Below are 20,666 nucleotides of genomic sequence, written 5' to 3'. Positions count from 1 at the left end.
TCAGGACCAGGATCAGATCATAACTCTCATTGCTTATTTTTTGTTATTTTTGTTTTTATCTTTGCTTACCTTTTTTTGTCTTTTTATGCCTCCTTTGTCTACTTTTTGACTAACCCTATCTGGTATTAAAATCTATGGCTCCTTCAGAGTCCTATGACTTTAAGTGCCTCCATCCTTCTTAAGACAGGGCTTTAAATTTTATCCTCACCTTCCTTTTTTTTGAGCCAAATATTTAGTTTGGACAGGAGCTCCTATTGTTATGGAGCAGAGCTTTGACAAAGTGTGCCCATCGCAGAGGCAGAGCCTCTGCACTTTAGGTCAGGGTGAAAGTGGAAGGAAATATGAGGCATAAAACAATCTGAAATGAAAATATTATGTTTGAAAAATGATGCTTCTCCTCTGATATTACTAAAATTAATGAACGGCAGATAAAAATCTCAGTTTAAAGGTTGTCTTACTGGAACTTCTGACCAATCAATCTAGATAAGCTTTTTTATCTGGATCCTCTTATTTTAACCTCTTGCTCTGTGAGTTAAGAAGTGACCCTGCCTGAGAACTATGCTGCTTTGTCTGTGGTTTTTACTGTGGAGGACGGTCCTGTTAAATGACAGACTGGGCTGTAAGTTGGATTTAACAGGAAACAGGAGTTTAATGATGTTTGGAGAGGAACTATTTAAACGGCTCCAATTAAGAAGATCAGAGGATGATTTTTCCAAGTTGTGAGCAAAGAAAAGTTAAATTCTTTATAAGACGGTCAACAAATTGTTTCCCCTTTCTGTAAATATAATTTAAATTGTATTTAGAAAATTGAATAAAGAATTATGACGAAGATAAAAGGAATGGCAGAGTGACCACAGAGGTCAGCCAAAGGAGGAGCAGAGGGCACCGTAATGACTTTTTAAAGAGCCTCTGTTTGAGGCCGTAAACACCATTCGCTCCCCTTCTTTCCCATCGGTGTGTAACCCATTTGCTCTGCTGTGCCTGTTTACACGCTACACCTGGGTGAGCCTGGGAGTGTGCAGGGTTTCATGTGAAGGGTGATGAATGGGAGGGCAGAGGGGATTTCTGAATTAACTTTACTTGATCCATGACTCCCCCTTGACTGGCGAGCTCTGGGACGACTTAAGACGTGGAACAAGGATGAAAATAGCTACCATGTTTTCTTTTTTAACAGGAACAGTAAAAATGATTGATGTGCTACAGAAAACCCACCTGTCTTGCAGGCAAAATGCCCATCTGGATTCTAAGTTAACAAAATCTACATGTAGTAACTTCTTATTTCAATGAAAAGCTATAATTAAAGAGCTAGAAAGATGTGTGAAAGGGTACCTGGCTTCCTTTGGGACCTGGAAAGCCCTTAAAATGAGGAAAAATAAGAACTTTACAATCAAATCTACCGTAATCCCTTAAAGCACATTGTAAAAGTTTGTCTATTAAATTACTCACTGGTTTGCCATCCAAGCCAAGTGGACCCTGTTGGAGAACAATAAAAGAGAGCGGTTAAAAAATGCAGAATAAAACACTACAGGAACAGCTACAAGGTTTAAGAACATCACTGTTATTTTTTTCTTTTGTTTCAGATTTAAATCGATTAAACTTTTGTTGAAAGATTTTTGAAAATGGCTTGTTTGGTAAAACCTGAGGCTGTTCTTTTAGTTAGAAATACATTGCCGCACAAATGTAATGGAAATTAAAAGCTCAGGTTAGATGTGTGAGACCAATAAAAACACTTCAAATATCACTTTTTTCCACAAGTTTTGTTGTTTGATGTTATAAAATATTAATGTATACATCATATTCACATGAGCTTTTAAACCATAGTTACATATTTTATGAAAAGAAGGTCAAGCTGTCTTACATATATAAATCAAGATAAAGAAATAAAGCTCATTCTAGATATGTCTAATATTTTCTTGATAGGATAATTCAGATAATTTTTTAACTTTTTCTACTTTAATTCCAGAATAAGGAGATTTTTCCTACTAAATAGTAAGGCCATTTAAACAACTTCTAAATTTAATAAACTAATTTGATGAATTTAAAGAATTATAAGTAAGTAACGTTTGCTGAGAAAATTATATTAAGTATCGCATTTTTGCAGTGCATCAACCATAGAAAATATCTGTCAGTATGCTGGTGGAGATTCTCCGTTATCCACGTCATAGCCATTCCAAAAAGTTAAAGTTAAAAAAGAAACCACCGGACCTCGTTTTCCAAGTTTGAAGACATTTCGCTTCCCATCCAGGAATCCCAGTACAGATAAAGAAGACAGGTGGTTTGAAAGGGGTGTGAAAGAAGCCATTTATGTGAAAAGAGGAAAAAACAACCTTAAACAGAGGGGGTGGACTCAGGTTTAAGCTCTCAAAAACCTACAATGCAGCAATACAGTTGATTCCTTTCCAACACCATCTCAACCCCAAAATCTCGCCAGGTCAGCCAGGCCAACAATGACCCTTAACAACTGCCATTTCAGAAGAATGGGCCAGTATTGGGTATTGCAGGCCAATAACAACCTAAACGATTCCCATTATTAAGGGTGGAGCTGGTTTTCCAGCTTCAATGTGCATGTTTTCTAAGCCATTATGAGGCTTTTGTTGGGCTACTCTATAAATGTCTGGAACTCAATGCTAATCCAGACATTTTTAATTGAGAAAGCTTCCTGGATGGGAAGCAAAACGTCTTCAATCTTGGAAAACAAAGTCGTGTTTTGTTTTTTAACTTTCACTTTTTGGAATATGTTGGTTTTGTTTTAAAGAAATTTTTGTTATTAGGCTGAACTCCTGTGGAACCAACTAACAGTTCAAGCCATTGAGGCAGACACCCTGTCTACATTTAAGGCTAAGCTTAAAACATCCTTTTTGATAAAGCTTATAGGTAGAGTGGCTCAGGTTATCCTGAGCTATCTCTATAGTTATGCTGCTATAGGCTTAGAATGCTGGAGGACATAGGGACCCCTTCTCATCATTCTGCTTCACTCAATCTCTACTATTCCATTCTGCAGTATTTGCTAGTTTCATCTCTAACGTTCTGCTCTCTCTGATTTTTCTCATAGCAGCTTCATCTGGTCTGTTCCTCTTTGGCTGTGACACCATCCTGGAGAGAAATATCAGCTGTGCTGCTGCCATCAACACATTTGTTTATAGATGTTGGAGATCGGCCTGTTTTTTGGTTTCTCTGACTGTGACTAACTGGATGCGCTCTCTTCATCCTCTGACATGGGAGCTGGCTCGCAGCTCGTCTGACTGGCTGTGCTTTTCCTGGACAGGGGGCGCCTGTGGAGCTGTTTGACAGTTGACTTTTGCATCTCTGCTTCTTTTTCTATGTCGGCTTCTGTCTCCTTGAACCCCAGTCGGCCTCGGCCTATGGCCGCTCACACCGAGTCTGGTTTTGCTGGAGGTTTCTTCCTGTTAAAATGGAGTTTTTCCTCTCCACTGTCGCTACAAGCATGCTTAGTGTGAGGGATTGCCGTTGAGTCAATGATGCAATCAACTGGCTTTGCTTAGATAGAAAACTTTGAATCAATTTCATTGTATGATCTGGTTGGATTATCTTTGTAAATCTCCTTGAGTTGACATGTGTGGCGCTATATAAGTAAAGTAAATTGAATTTAAAACTAGTACAAACAAAAATGATTAAGGGACAGTTACTGTAAAATGTACCTATTACACAGCTCTCTTTCTGGGATTCAGCTATGAAGCTAATTAAACAAATGAAGAATAAAAATGAGTAAAGAGCTAAAAGTACTATGAATAGCTACTTCATGGCTAATGAGCGCCACCAGTAGAAAAAACAAAACAAACTCGCTAACATCTTTAGAACTGTTCTGCTAAGCCAATATTTTCCATTATTATTAATGCCTTTAGCTCTATTAGGCAGACATTAAATTGATATAAATCTTTTAATCTAACTCTCAGCAAGTAAGGAACAAATCTTGTCTTCTAATGACCATCTTCAAAGACTTCTAATGAGTCCTCAGTGGATAAAGAATGTCATTATTACACTAAAAAGACACTATTTGCTTAAAATCCTCAGACCAGACAGACCCTCTTAAAAACATCCTGAAAGCAGCTGTTACTGATTAGTGTTTCATAATGTTTGACTCTCTTTCCTTATCTCTCGTGAGACTTTGTATATAATGTTTGTCTAAAGAGAAACAATGAACATCATTTGCAAATACAACAAAGAGAGAAAAATAAAAGATGGTTTGTAAATAGCAGAGAGAGTTTGGAAAAATGATGTGAGAAGAAAATGGGAAAAAAGAAGCAAAATTAATATATCCTGCCCCACGGTTTGAGTGCACACCACTTTTGGATTTTCCTAAATCAAAACTGATAGGTTGTTGGATTTATCCAGTCATTCTACATCTGCAATGTGGGTTTGTGGTGATGAGATAACCTAAAAGGCGGTTCAGTGAGGTCTTCCTGAAGCTCACTGGGGCGCTGAAGCAGCAGTTGGCTTTGTGCACTTTGTTTACCTCAATAAAAAACAGTCGAGCAGTCATTGAACCTCTTCTTCAGAGCAACCCTGGGTTCAAACGTGGAGACCCTCAGATCCTTACTTAAACATAAAGGAACACTTGGCTGTAGAATGAAACTTTCCAAAAACACTTAAATGTGATGTATGTGGTAAAGGCTAATGTTGACTTCCTCCTTAACGACCATACTCCATGTTAAGCTAACAGTTTTTACAGCGTCCCCCGAGTATGGGTTGCTTTGCACCCCCTTTGCAATAGCGGTGGCTCTGCAGACTAAAAGCTGTCATTAAAATTCGGCCTGTATGGCCTTGGATGGCTTTTGCTGTTCTGCCTCTTCTGTCTGGGGGCCACCTGGCCTCAGGTCCTGCAGGGGAAACCTCAGCATTGCCATCATTGCTGGCTTTGATGGATGGGTCATAGTTGCAAAAAGATGTGTGGTCTTACACACAGTTTGATGTTTTGAAATATTATAGAGAAGTGAGCATTCAAAAGCATTAAAAGAACTGCAAAAACTGTTGAAGGTACTAATGTTCCACTGAGTGTCAAAACAAAAATAGTGAGGAAGTGATTACTTTTATTTGTACAACTCTACACCGCTTTAAGAGCATGAGAAGTTGTAGTTTTGTCACTCTATTAAAAGCAGCATGCTGGGTTTACCGTGTCATGAATGTGAGAAATTAGATGAGCATACAAATGTCCCACTGAGTTTTTTCCCCTGCTATCAGGGTCCAGATCTTTGGATGTGTGCCTCGTGTTGCGGCGTACATGCGTCCGCTTGTATGCGGCGGTGTCCCTGCATCTGGTAGCGTTTACCGAGCCGCAGCTCCTTCAAGCATCATCAGGATGAGTAGACGAGTTGAACGTTGTGAGGTCATCTGCTGCTGTGGATGTCTGTTCAAAAAGAGACTGATTTATGGCTGCTAACGAGCGACAAAGTGGCTTGTGAACCTTTGCAGAGTATGTCTTTGCTTTTAAAGATGTGTGTGAAAGTTTTATTCGCCGTTATAAAACCCGATATGTATGCCTGGCTCCTGACCTCAACTTTAAAGCTGGAGAAAGAAGCGTACAATTTCTTCTGTTCTTAAAGTTTAAGGGGTGATATCAGCACTAACAATGAAGCAGTCAATATCTATTTTAAAAGAAAAAAAAAGGTAACCAACGCAGCAAATGTCATCGACTCGTCTGCTGGGAAAAAAAAAAAAATCACATGCTGCATGTGTTGAGGGGCAAAGTGAGCACATTTGAAGCAATCTGTATTTCATTTATTCAAAACAGATGAATAGATTCAGAGGTACTCAATGCTGATTTTCAGGACACTTGGTGGTTCCTTATGTGCTTTTATTCGTTGTTTCTGATTATGATTTATAGATCTTTGTGAACTATTAAGTAAAAATTCAGTTTCTAACCGAAAAAAAAAAAAGAAAACCCCAAAAGAATATGTGTAAAGAAAAGGTATTTGTACCTTTCATAGTTTGGGAGTTAATAAATAATATAAAATATCCCGAAGAGGTGTCAATAGCCCTTTTCTGTGACGGGACAGTCAAACTGAACCAAAAGTTCCAGCTTAACAGATTTGGGGACTATACATCTTAGTTATTTTGTCTTCATAAAACCAGTCAAACTCAGTCTAACTGGATGCAGATCATCTGTGAGCATACATTTTTAAGTGTCGTCAAAGTTTCTCTTTTGTATTTCGGTCTGAAGTTTGATGAGGCACTGGACAAAGTTTAGAAACAATCCTAAAGCAAAAAGTTTTTTATATATATATTTTTCTTACCTTTTCACAATAATTAAGGTCGGTCTAAAAAATACATCAACAATGAAACTCAATAAAATACATTAAAGTTGTTATGAATGTTATAAAAAAAACAATCTTTGCAAGGCCTTCAATATGAAGAACAGAAACAGAGCAATAATTTTCCATTGATGATAGAAAAGTAATATATTTTCTTTTACTTTTTGCGTAGTTGCAACATACCTACAAGGCAGACAAACAGTCTGTGCATATAAAAGGGCTGGAATTCAAATAAAACTAAGCTGAACTAACAAAAAAACAAAACAAACAAAAAGTATAGGGGTGGTGGTGAGGTTTTGTGGGTCTGAATTAGGAGCTTCTGGTAAAAAACTCTTCATCTCACACCACAAAAAGGATCTGATTACCAAATACAGGATGGAGAGAGTAACAATGAAAAGAAAATAACTGGGAGAAATAAGCCTGATAATTAACCAAAACCTCAACTCACTGTGGAGACAAAAATAAAACAAAATCCATTTCAGTGCATGTTTGACTGTACTGTCCGTTCTAGATGCATGTATGTCTTTCTGTGTGGATGTTCAAACTGATTAATGCGGGAATGCGTGTGCATCCCAGAGAATAAGGGTGAGGGGTGTCTCTGCTGGTTTATGGTGCTATTTGTGGTGCAGACTGGTGATTATCCAGTGGGGTGTAATTGTTGAGGATGCAGCTTGAAAAGCATGGTGTCTGCACATCAGCCAGACATCTTGGCTGGAAACACACATGGTAACGTGTTGTTCACATTAGCCGTTAGCTTGATTTCAGTCATAAAAATGAAGCTGATAAGGCAAATGACGATCCGTTCCTTTCTCCTTTAGCTCTGTGGGCGTTTTTTTTATCCACTTCAGTCTCTCTTCAAACATCCATTGATCCTTTCCAATACCTATAGGCTGCAGCTGTTGGAAACACACCACCACTTCTATGTTTGTACAATTTGCGAAACATGTTTTTTTTTTTTTTCTTTTAACCCAAAGGCTGGAGAAGAACCAAATAGAAGAAGAAAGCATACCAGAGGGCGGTGTGTTTGGGACAGAAAATTACTGACATGTTGTTGGGTGACCGTCTGGCTTTAATCTGTGCGCTGCAGCCTGGAAGCAGGAACAATGGAGGCCTTGGCCGGTTCGTACAGAAAGAGGTCGGCTGTCTGTCTCAGACTGGCACTCTCACATAAACACACTTATAGCTGGCTATGCTGGTCTCTGTGCATATGAATGAAAGGCAGGCGCTATGTGGGGGTGTGTGGACCCCTCTGCGCTGCCCTGTCAGAGTGCCTTACTTTGATTTTTTGACAGCGGGAAGTCTCTTTTCAGAGAGGTTCCTTGGCTGTGATTTATGAGGGGAAGGACGAGTAGAAAAAATATACCTCAGCACACACACACACACATATAGTTGTTGCAGAGTTATGCTTGAGATACTCGCAAACCACACTTCATTAACACTGTTTATCAAATCACTGATGATTCACTGCCAGAGGCCTGCTGCCTGCATTAGTCTGATGAACTCAACATGTGTATTTCACCTGAGTGAGGCATGTGTGTGCAAACATGCACACGTGTCTACACAGCTTCACTGACAGCCGTTAAAGGGAGGATTAGTTTTACCTCAGTAGATTGATACCCAGCTGTTTACGTAAATACTTTTTAGATGTATAAAATAGCTGCATTTAATGGAAGGATAGTCCTAAGAAAGGATGGGCTTTACTTGCCCCCATCTTCAGAATAAAACAATATAGCTGCAGAAATCTAAACTTTTATAACCCTGCAGCGCCTTTACTGAGAAGTAAGGTATTTATTGGCATTCATGGTAGGCAAAGCCAGGAAAATCTGACTGATGGCAGTCTTGAATCTGTGAAAACTAAAGAATAACAGTGGTTTACAGTCTGGTGTAAATACATTGAATTACGATAAATTATGTTATTTATTATTGGTTTGTAGTAAAGGGACAGAAAAAAAAAATAAGAATCATTCTTCTATTTGCTCCTATTTATTCAAACTGTGTTGTAACATATTAATGTCTGCTTTTTTTGTTATTCTAAATAAATGAAATACAATAATATATATATATATATATATATATATATATATATATATATATATATATATAGCACTATAGCAGACAAGTTATAGGGATCCTGCACTGCAACAAGAAAACTTTGCAATATAGCTCTTTTTAAACTACTCTAAATGTTTAACATATTTGGACAATGTTGGGTTGGCAGATTCTCCACTCAGTTTTTATTACATCTCTGTAGTAAATATCTCGCTGTATTATTGTTCTGATATCGTATCGGGTCAATATCAGTATCGCTCAATACCACGAGTCTCAATATCAGTATTATATCGGGAATCACAAAGTTTTATTGAAACATCCTTAATTCTTACAAAATATCCCGTTAAGAAAAAGATAAATTTTTGAATTGACATTTTACAGAATATCTTTCCTCCTACATTATAACTTGTAATTATCAAGAAGCTAAAGATTAAATGCATCTGTTACTTGTTAAATGGTGAACTTTTATTTTTAAAATCCTAAAGGTTGGTTCATGGCATTGAATTAAAATTCAATATGAACAATTGATCTTATAGGAAAAACTTAAAATCTAAATTCAGTTTAATCAAAATGAGAAATAAAGATGCATCATGGAGGTCAATAGGAAGATGATGGAATCCAATCTTTCAATTTGATTAAACAATCAACAATGATTTTAGTGGAACAAATCTGCAGTAGAACAAAGTTCACTGAATTGCTTGATCTGTTGGTGTTGAACAGGGCATGACCTTTTTGTTTTGGGCAACCATTTGAGCAAAATGGTGCAAAAACACACAAAACCCATCTGGCCTGTGTTCCCTGTGTTCCACTGACGTACAGTCCATATATGGTTGGATGGAGTTCACCTTCTTCTTTAGACGAGAACAGATCCCAAAAAACGTTCTCCCAAACTGAAAGAATTATTGTTTTTACATCTCTCTTAAGGGTAGTTCCTATGCTCCACTTATCTGGAACAAACTTCCAGAAAACTGTAAAAGTGCGGAAAGCCTGAGTTCCTTTAAATCAAGACTGAAAACACATTTGTTTAGGATTGCCTTCGACTGTTGTAGTTAAACAGTTCAACTAAAACATCATTAGTTCAACTTTTTTATTTTCTTTAGTCCAACTGTTTTTAATGTTCTTTTTTGTTTCTGCATTTTTGATTTTATTTTTTTCTCCTACTTGCTTTGATTCTGTTTTATTTACCTGTATTTTAATCATGTAAAGCACTTTGCATTGTCTTTGCCTTGCCTTACCTTGCCTAAAAATCTACATAGTTATATGCTGTCCATTTAAACTGTCAGTGAAACTAATCTATTCAGCTTCTTGCACACTGACTCTTATGTTAACTCAATCACAAGATGCCTTTTTACAGGCATCAAACAAACATCTTATAGTGAAATATATAATTTTTTTCGCAAAGACACAACAAAGAGACTGGTAACATTGTGTTCCCTAAATTGGGATATCTTCTCCAGATTAATCACCCATCTGAGCATCGTTATATAAGAGGCATTTCCAAAGAAGACAGTGGCACAGATGCACAGGGTCACAAGCAAAGGGAAAGCAAATGTGCACACATTTATTTGTGCTCTCCGTCCACCTGTGTGCAATTAGCAGCGAGTATTTCCCGTCAGCAGAACTGCGCAGTGCCAGACGGTCTGCATGGGAATCTGCCCCCAGGACCGGCCTCCAGAAACTCCCCCAGTGGGAGACGAACAAAACCCAGAGTGCCACCAGAAGCAACTGGATGCTGAGGACAGACCACAATAACAGGTGACTGCTGATGGTCACCATGACAATCTAAACACTCACAGGCGCTGATCAACAAACCCTGTCTGCTGCCAGAAGAGGATGAGGATTTGATGATGGGTAATCCACAAACCGTTAACAGACGATGGGTTACGCTTTATCAGCTCTCACCCCTAGAGGCCACTATTTATCTGATTAACATTAAAATACAGCTCTTTTTTTCACTACCACTATCGTGGATGCCAACTAGCTACATCATCATCTGTTTGGCTTATTTTGACAGATATCTTTACATCATTATTTCTTCGTGCCTTTAGATTAACAAGTTTTAATTTTCAGCTGATCAAAGCAGCCAAAATCAGGCGTGGAAATGTGTTTTTGTTAGACCTTCTTTTTAGAAATGGGGCAGGATACAAATCATAGAATGTTAATAGATTTTTAAAAATTGTATTAGGAGAAAAAGAAGGAAAGACAATCAAATATACAGTATAGAGGTTAAAGCTCAAAAGAGAAAAAGAAAAAAGAATAGCTGAGCAGAGACAAGGCTGAAGAGTGACAAGGTGAAAGCAAAAAAAAAAAAATCCAAATTACCGGGTATCCATCCCGTCCAGCCTTGCCCTGGTGAGTTTAGACATCAAAGCATGAAGCCATGAGATAAATTGGAACAAAAAAACAGCCGCTGCACACAACATGCTGCATTTACATTAACTCATCATGTCAACATGGGAGCTTTTAGGCCAAAAGGAGACGAATCATATATGATTTGTTTGGTGCATTTTACTGTTTCATACAAAAACTTGCTGCAAATAATGTGATTTGGTTTGCACACTGGATTGATTTAATCATGTGAAACTGATCCAGGACAGCATTAAATGCCCATGTTGGGGGCTATACTGCACCCTGAGCTGTGTCGCATTCCAACCACAAGCTTTAGACATTGTTTTAATCATGACTTTCATCAGTTGGAGCTTTCCATGACAGAAAATGTTTGTATGAACCAAAAAAGGTTACCAAACTAGTGGCAATTATGGCACTTGCTTGGTGATTCAAATGCTGTATGTTTATATAAGTAGTTAAAAATAATTTCTTTAAATGTCCTACATGTGCTACTTAGTGTTAGCCAGCACATAAAATTCAACAAAACACATTAAAATATGACTGAATATTAATGCGACACAATATGGAAAAGTTTAAGGAGTGTGAATATTTCTTTTTTTCATCTATTTTTGTATGTTTTGCTTCACTGAATGACTTTGCCTGTTTCTCTGTGCTTTATTATATAGAATATTTATGACGCTCTGGCAGGTCGTTACTCCGCACATCTTCAATCAAGTTTATGAGATGGATGCTTTGTACGTGTGTGGTAAAAAAATAAAACCTGTCGACTTCACGGGCATTTGGTGCAAAAGCATTTGCACAGACAGCTTTCCCCAAATCATCCCCAAGATTTAAGTAACGTCAGCCAGGCCAGTTTGTAGTTTTCCCATGTTTCGTGGTGGGTTGTAAAGCCAATAACCGCTTCTGCACATCTGATCTGTGCCACATGTGAGCATGAAAATAAAGAATAAAGCTTAAAATTCCTCAAGGCCAGATCATAACATATTCAATGCAGAAGCAAAAGCATTAAAAAAATAAAAAAAAAGTGTGAACATAACGTTTTTGTGTTTATCTATGTATCTATAACATTTCTGGTTATAACCATCACCATACTCATACAAAAAAACACACAGCCAGGAGTAATCACACACTTCTGTAGGTGGTCTTTGTATTCAGGTTTTACTGCTGTGGGAGAGAGGCAGATTTTTTGGTTTGACCTGCAGTTTGTCCAGCGGTGAGCAGGGAACAGCCGACGAGGACGTGTGTGATGTATGTGCACAGCTAGGGTCAAAACCTCTAAAATCAATTCAATACTACCTGGATGAGATGAAAGCGTACTTACAGGAAGCCCTGCAACAGAGAAGAGAAATGAGGGAGAGGGATCAGAAAATCAGCGTTTACATCTTTTCTGACAGATGAGGCAAGGCATGTGTGACAAGAAGCAACCTCAGCTTTGAACGCCGATCACTTCCTTCGAGGAGTACCACAACAAAAAACCCTGTTCATGTCATGTGGCTGGTTAGATAATGACTGTAATTAACCCCCTGAACATGGCAGGAGAAGACGGCTCATTAGAGCTACTGCCAGTGGAGTTTGTGGCAAAGCCGTTATAATAAACAGGCTTCTGGTTGAGCTGTGTTTTAGATTAGGAATATAAAGTCATGTCAAGGCTTTGTTCCTCAGGAAGATGTGGGAGCATAAGGATGGAGGACAAGCAGTGAGTGAAAAGGTCATGCTGGCAAGGCATGCTTCCCTTTTAGAGCACAAACTGGATGTCTCTGACATTCCTCCAGGGTTGGCTTTCACATGTGATTGAAGCTCTTTAATGTTGAGCATCAGCAGCGAAAACATAGATTCTGTTTTTCATAGTTTGTTTAACCAAAAGAAACAGTAATGATCAAAGATTTTCTCCTTTCTAAATGAATCTAAGAAATAGAAGAAGCCAAGGCCCCTAATAAACTACATAAACATATTTAAAGTGAAAATATTATTATGCAAATGAGGTATTGTTTTCTTAGATATAGAAAGGTGCTGATTCATTTGGCAGTGACAGCATTTTTGAACCTGTTAGGGTGTAAATATCAACATATATCTTGAAACATTCAGAGCAGGAAGATGGTGAAATAGTTTTTCATAACAATTTAAAGACACTTTAGCATACCATACCATACTGAATTTATTATAAAGCACTTTCAACACCTTGAAATTGCATGTGTTGTGTAATTTTGGTGCTATAGAATTTGGCGCTATAGAAATAAATCGCACTGAATTTAATTGTTTGATTATAGCGCTTGTTCTGCCCAGCTTTTTAGTTCATTCATTTGGTTAAATTATACATTGCTGTTGTTGTAACCCTCTTTTCTACTTTTAGAATATAGACTGAACAGAACGCAGTGGGTCCTCAAAGCATAGAATATTGATGATATCCTAATGTTGCTTTAAACCTCCTTACAGCTAAACATCTATGTTTCATGTTCAGTAGCCTGTAAGGCTATGGCAAGCCAGTTTAACATTAATTCGGTTATAACACCTTTACATTCAAGGTATCTCAAATTGTTATATGACTAGGCGTTTTAGCGAGTTAGAGATATCTCTAATTATATTTTGACTAGTCGAAATGACGTCAGATTTACCATTAACTTGTATGTAGACAACAATTTAAGATATCTAGAAGGAATTACTGAATATCTGAAATACACATTTCAGATATCTACAATTAAATTACGACTAGTCATAAAGAAATTTCAAGATATCTCGATTTTAGTTTTGACTAGTCATAATTCTAATTAAAGATATCTCAAATGCCACCATAATTCAAGATATCTTAAATGTATTTTAGGATAGGAGATATGTAGTTTTGACTAGTGAAAACTAAATTATAGATATCTTAAAAGCAAATGATGACTAGAAAAAACAAATGTAAAGATATCTTGAATTGTAATTTTGACTATTCGAAATTCCTTTTAAGGTATCTCTAAATTAATTAAAGATATCTTGAATTATTATTCTTCCTAATCAGAATCTAAATACAGATATCTTAAATAACCATTCGGGATAGTCAAGATGTGGTTTTGTCTAGTCAAATGTATTTGAAGATATCTGTAACGTAATTGTGGATGGTCAGATGAAACCGAATTTATGTTAAAAAGGCTTGCCATACTATGACAGTTTGTTCATTAATGGTCAGTAAGAAATATTTCACAACAAAATGTATCATTTAGAAGTAAACACTACTTTGCGTTCATCGATTACATAAAAAGTCAAATAAAAAGCATTAAAGTTCTCAAGTTATACTGTGATAAAACTTGAAAAAGTTGCAAGGCACTGTAGCTGTGTCTAGACGGTTTGAGAAAGACCTCTTGAGTCAGACAGCAAGGTAAACATACACACACACTCTGGTTAAAGAGCCACACAGTTAGAGCGGCTTTGGGCACAGGGCGGGAGACAGGTGTGTGTTTGTGTGTGTAGAGTAAAAACAAAGAAGAAAGAGAAAGAGAAGTATGTTAAACAAGAGCAAAAAGGATCAGGGAGAGCAGGAGCAGGACACCAGATGACAAGCACAGTTTTAAGATGCTTGACTAATCTGTCTGAACTCTTTCCTGTTTTTCAAGTTGCAGTTTTCTGTTTCTCTTCTGCACTCTCGTTTGTTTTCATTTTTACTTTCTGACAGAAAAACATTCTGGTCTTGTATAAAAAGTTGTTTAGCTGCCTTTGGAGAGAGAGAGGATGGTGAAACAGCCTCTCTGTGGGAACAACCCACACACTTCTACTGGCTGTAAAAAACACAGAAATACAAGACAGAACCTAAACAAAAACCACACACAGATCTTGCAGAAACAGACCAGCCTTTGACTACATATACTAAATCCTGCTGTAAAACACCAAGCAGATGGCAGGCGCTTGATTTAGTAATAAACTAAGATGATTAAGATATCATCTGACAATAAACAATAAATTAAAGTTTAGGAAAAGTCTGGTGACGTCCTGTATGTTTCGTGCCAGCAGTTTCAACAAACGCGGACCTGAATCATTCTCAGAGAAACGTTAATCCTACTTTAAATACCCACTGCTACTCCAGAACCATGACATTGTTTTAGAAGGCATTACCAAAAATAACCGCATCCAACTGTTTCGAGAAAAAAGACAAACTTTTGTGTATCTGTATTTAAAAAGGAAAGTTTTCTATTGTGATTAGCTAATGAGATGAACAATTTACAGGAAAATAACTAAAAAACAACAAGCTATGGAGCTTATAGTACAATGCAACACTTTCGAGTCATAACTTATTTCTTTTAAATTTCCCCCAGGTTTTTGGAAGCTTTCTAAAAAAAATTTCACTGTGGTTCACATTGAAAAAACAAACAATTTTAGCAAAAAAAACAACATGATTTTTAAAAGGATATTTAAGAAAAAATTAAACTTTGGCTGATAATCAAGTGAAGGAGCAAACTTTGACTGCAAACTGGTATCAAACTTTAAAACAGCAGTTTGCAGCTTCAGAAACAGATCACACCGTTCTTACATTTTAAAGCAACTCCATTTTTATTTTATTTTTTTGCAATATGGTGAAACTATTACATACAGAATAAAGTTATTACATATATTATAAATCAACTTATTGACTAACTGATTTTGAGAACCCTCTAAAGGGGTTAATGGTTGTCACCAGCTCTGTTGCATAGCAACCTTGACTGTTGACACACAAGGCAGGTAAAGAAAGACTTTTGAAACTGTTTATTTTTTATTTATTTTCTTTTTTTTCATTGTAAAGTGAACAAAGACTACACTGAACAAATAAAAGCAAATGTAATGATATAAACCTTAGTCAGTTAAATGACATGCTGCTGTCATTTGCACATCTCAAAAGTTGCTGCAATTTTTTTAATATCCATTACTGTAAAGATGTTCATTGCTGTATATTGGTTGCACTGTTTTTTATATAGTTAAAAGACTTTACAGTACAGTATATTATGGTTTATGTTTTAACTCTTAATTATTGTGTTATTCTTATACATTTTTCTAAGGTCCACATTTGTGTGACCATTTTTTTCAATAATCTTTTTTGCTGCTGTAAACACCAGAATTTCCCCATTGTGTGACAATAAAGGGATTTTATTTTCTATTCTATAAATGGGGTCGAAAGATATAAGTAAATCTAAACAATGTATGTATAAAAATTATATACCCGAAAATCTCTTATATTCAACAACAATAAATACTTAGTTTAAGCAAATTGTGTAAAGTAGCCAAAATGTTATAATTTTCAACCAATCAGATGACTGAATGATCAAAATACTTGAATTAAAATCAATACATGTATGTCTTGTGCTCATTCAAACATGTATTCAATAACTGAGGAGAAAATGTGTTTTTAATCGAAAAGGTATTTAGTCAATATATGTTTTTTGATTAAAATGTAATTAATTGCGATCAGTCAATTACAGGCCTTCAAATCAACTCTTTCTTCCCACTACTAATTTAAATTAGAAAAGGTTAGATACATTATTAAAATAAGTATCACTCCAGACACACAAACAAAAGAAAAGTGCGACAGCAAATCGCTGCAATAACAGACAATAGACAGAAACAAAAGGAAAAATCCTGCAAATACCAAAAGCACAACTTCAGTAAAAAAAGCCGCAAGCTTGCTCTATGAAACAGAAGTTGACCAGACCACCAAGTCAGATGATATCTCTGTTCTATATTAATGTTAAACATTACAGCCACTTAAAAACAAACAAACATTTTCTTTCCTCTAAGCTTCCCATTAATGTATTTACTGAGGGTCTGCTCTCTTATGACTTGGCAGTCAACTTCTCCAAGCAGTCTGGTGAGCTGCTGCTTTTTGGAGCGAGGTCACAGCTTTCTTTATTTTGCTGGTTGTAGGTTTTTGCTTTTCTCTTTTGCAGTATTTTTTATGTTTTTGACATTTTGAGCCGTTTGTTTCCACTTTACATCTATCATTCACCATTGTTTCCCTTCACATCACTTCCAAAATTCCATCAACTGCTGTAGATTTCAACATATGACTCCATACAACATGCTGCTTCATTCAAGATAAAGGACTCAGTAATTTGATGTACTTCCAAGGAGAGATCAGGTGAGGAGTACAGCAATATTTGCATAATTTTAGAAATCACCTTGCTGTGCTTAGCCTCTTGAAAAGGGTTATCATAAATCAACACACTATGAAGAGACAATCCTCTTAGTGTTTTGATTATTTTATCTATTGCCGGAATGGATTCTGGCTGGAGTGCAGCAGGTAAGATGCTTCGGATCCCAAAGGTTTGAATTTTAATAATAAATCAATGTCTGGATGCTGTGCCTTGGTCCCCCTCTCTCATACTTATAGTCATCGTCTTCCACTTATATGGGACCAGGTCACGGGGGTAACAGCCTTAGAAGAGACTCCCAGACTTCCTCCCTCTCTCCATTCATCTCCTTTAGCTCCTCTTGGAGTAGCCCAAGCTGCTCCCGCACAGGCCAAGAGACATAGTCCAGCGTGTCCTGGGCCGTCCCCTATTCCCCTTCCTAGTGGGACATGCCTGGAACCGCTCCTGATGGGGGCATCCCTAAAAGATGCCCGACCCAGATCAGCTGGCTCCCCTTCATGTGGAGGAGAATCAGCTCCGCTCTGAGCCTCTACTGGATAACCAAACTCCTCCCCTTATCTCTAAGTACAAAGCCACCCTATGGAGAAAGCTAATTTCAGCTGCTTATATCCGAGATCTCTTTAATCAGATTTTATGACCATAGATGAGAGTACGAACATAGACTAACTAGTAAATTGAGAGCTTTGTCTTTTTGCTCAGCACCCTCTTCACCGCAACAGATTTGTGCAGCATCAGCATTAAAAGCAGCAGCTGCACTGATCTGTCCATCAATCTTATTATTCCCTCACTTGTGAACAGGATCCCAAAATACAACAATTTCACTTGAGTCAGGAACTCTCCTCCAACCTGCAGGGGACAAGCCACCTTTTTCCGGTTGAGAACCATGGCCTTAGACTCGAAGAAGCAGATCTTATTCCTTGCTGCACTTGGCTGTGAATTGCCACAGTGCATGCTGTAGCTCTTGGAAGGAGAAAGCCAACAGAACCACATCATCAGCAAAAAGCAGCTGGTAGATCTGCCTGTCCCCAAACAAGAACACTTCTAGCCATTGGCAGGGAGTGGTGGCAGAGGGCAGCCCTGGCAGAGTCAGCCACTAGAATGAGGTCCAACCGTATGCCAACAATAGAGACCAAACCCTTGCTCTGCTTGTAGGGCCTCTGACTCCATATTCCAGGAACACCCCACACAGTGAATCATGAGGGACCCAGTCACAGAACACATGTGGACCAGTTGAGCAAACTCCAAAGAACCCTCGAGCAACCTAAAGAGGGTGTAGAGCTGGTCCACTTTTCCACGGCCAGGAAGGAAAACACACTGTTCCTCCTGAAGCCGGGATTCAACAATCAGCCGAACTTTCATCTTCAGAACCCTGGAATAGACTTTCCCAGGGAGGCTGAGAAGTGTAATGTAATTTCTCTTTTGTTGGAACACACCCTCTGGTCCGTCTTTAACAACCAACCAGGTCAGGGCTACTGTCCCCGACTGCCACCTAATGTTAAAGAGGCGTCCACCGTCACACAATGTCCTCAGTCCAGGTCAGCAGCAAAATCAAGCCATGATAAATTATATTAAATTATAACCTGCAGATCAGAAAACATTAGAAAAACACAATTGGAAACATTTAAAAACATGAATAAAGATTATAGAAACCATCGTTTAACTGGTCCCTGCACCAAAGCCTGGCATTGGACAGTCCATCTATGTGTAATGGTTTTTGTTTGCTCTCTTTAATCAAACAAACATTTTTTTTATGATGAACCTAATGGAGACCACAAGTTTTCCTGCATTTCTTGAGCTTTCCTCTGATCAGGAACAGGTGTAAGTGACTTTCAAAAGCCCTTCTTTAAAAGATTTTTTAAAAATTGGCCATCAGTCTGTTGTTAAAACTTTATCAAAAAGACTGAAAATTATTACTTAACCCTGTCGTAAGGACAGATCTCATATATTACACAACCACAACAGTGAATCATTATCCAGAATACTCCCTATCTGACTCCACAGCTTCATCACTGATCAAAATAATATAAACTAATTCTGTTTTCAGAATCTCTACTTCCTCAGAATGACTCAAACTTGTAGAACATCTGTGACAGTGACCTTTCTTTTGGCAAGAGTCACCACCCTGCTTCTACAGTGAGCATTTAGCGGTTTGGACAGAAATGATAACGTCGAGCAGCGATGTTGGCAAAGGAGACTCATTAGGGTCGATATGCTGCAGCTGCTACCGCTCAGCAACATGGAGCGACATCTGGGCAAAGTTACCACAGCCACATGGTGGAAATTAACACAACACTGGCTCATGATAGGTTGCAATGAGAACAAGCAGCCCACCATCCTGCGACCTGACTCACGGATCACTGCCTTTACCAGCCCTTGGCTCAAGCTCCTCAGCTCACCCAGAAAAAGAAAAAAGGTTAAAAGGGAAAAGAGGAAAGGAGTGTGGAAAAAGAGAAAAGGAGGAGAAATAAAGAAATTAAATGGATGATGGGTTTTACTAACCAGGTTCGCCTTTCTTTCCAATCCGTCCACGTTTTCCTGGAGGCCCTGCAGAGACACACAGGGAGAGGAATTACTCTCTTAAAAATTTCCCATCAGGGACAAGAAAAAAGCATTTCAAGAATTAATTAGTTTGGCTTTAGTGATTCCAGAACATATGAAAACAACTTTTAAAGTGAAGTGCTGAATTTACAACATCAGTTTTATTATAAAAAACTTTCCCACGCTGGAGCACAGCCCGTTGCTTCCCTTTAACCCTCGCATGATACAACTCAAAACTGTGCCTTCCTGCTAAAAAGATTTCTGTTGCTGATGGAGGAGGGAAGCAGTGATAAATAGCAGGAGTACTGCAGAGGGACTGAGAAATAAATGATTTACCCCCCGAGCCAACGTCAATCTCAGACCACATGCTGCTGCCGACCATGAATCACCTCTAAACAGACGCTGATGTGCATCAAATTCTACCTTGTTACAATGCAGTCTATGTTATTTAAGGCGAATTCACTTGGAGACAGTTTTGTGAGAACTGTACAGTAGCAAGTCAAAGAATTGCAGCATGTGGAGGGGCTGCAGAAAAAAAAAAGGTTGCACAGGCAAAGAATGAGCTAAACAATGTATTTTCTCTGGCAAAGTGAGTCACAGCAGTGAAGCTGACAGCTTCACCCTGTCTGGCAGAACATAATTAGTCAAGCAAATCTGCGTCTGGTTACCTTGGGAAAAAATCTGCTTCTAATAGATAAAACAGCATCCTAAAAACTAATGATAACACTGATGGAGGGCTTTAATAGCATCTTACTGTTTTTTTTTTTAATAAATGGTTACTCTAAAATTTTTTACGGTAAATAAAAGGAATCTCTGTGAAGATTTCATTAGCTTTAAAACAGATTTATTTGACCAATAATGCAGCTAGTCATGCTCACTAACAGGCAGCATGCGGCTGAATTAACACTGACCCCCGTGCTTACACAGGTGGATGCAAAAGCTGGGCTTTATTCCTGAGTATACAGCATTAAAAAGGGCTTATTTCTAAAAGCTTAGGAATTTTAATGATCTTGATCTGGAAATATTGTCAGCCTAAATAATCATTAAACCAATGCATATGCAGTCATTTTAGTTCATATAACTGTTTTTTCTTGAATTTAAATTACATCTCTTAGCACTAAATCTTTCTAAACAGCACTGCCATTATATAGCAGCCCTTTAAAGTGAAAGTTAACCATTTTAAATCTACTAATTCCTTTTCAGTATTCCATAGGCATTTAAAAACCTAAACAAGAGAGAACAATATAGACATTTATCCCATGATCAAAAAATAGTGGCTAAATTAAAAACACTATTTTATGCTTCCATTCTGAACCAATAAAAAACATTTCATAACCATGTATTTTGTCTTTGTGCAACATACAGATGT

At 37.7% G+C, this 20,666-nt stretch overlaps 1 protein-coding gene across 13 annotated transcripts in view; it reads right to left on the bottom strand.

Moving 5' to 3' along the window:
• Window positions 1-20,666, bottom strand: part of LOC107101682 (collagen alpha-1(XXIII) chain-like) — a 185,511-nt gene that overhangs the window by 30,143 nt on the left and 134,702 nt on the right. For 11 of the 13 annotated variants that reach the window (XM_015400687.1, XM_015400749.1, XM_015400741.1 and 8 more), the window contains exons 3-7: window positions 19,259-19,303; window positions 11,989-11,996; window positions 10,641-10,667; window positions 1,447-1,473; window positions 1,330-1,356 (exon numbers count right to left, since the gene is read on the bottom strand). In XM_015400687.1, coding sequence (XP_015256173.1) covers window positions 1,330-1,356; window positions 1,447-1,473; window positions 10,641-10,667; window positions 11,989-11,996; window positions 19,259-19,303 — 134 coding nt within the window. The remainder of the gene's footprint in view (window positions 1-1,329; window positions 1,357-1,446; window positions 1,474-10,640; window positions 10,668-11,988; window positions 11,997-19,258; window positions 19,304-20,666) is intronic. The other 2 variants (XM_015400725.1, XM_015400732.1) reach the window with 1 other exon arrangement.

The sequence above is a fragment of the Cyprinodon variegatus genome, unplaced genomic scaffold (genome assembly GCF_000732505.1).
Source record: "Cyprinodon variegatus isolate N-32 unplaced genomic scaffold, C_variegatus-1.0 Scaffold31, whole genome shotgun sequence".
Classification (NCBI taxonomy): domain Eukaryota; kingdom Metazoa; phylum Chordata; class Actinopteri; order Cyprinodontiformes; family Cyprinodontidae; genus Cyprinodon; species Cyprinodon variegatus.
The sequence above is the reverse complement of the archived record's forward strand: the minus strand, read 5'-3'. Positions and strand labels throughout refer to the sequence as shown.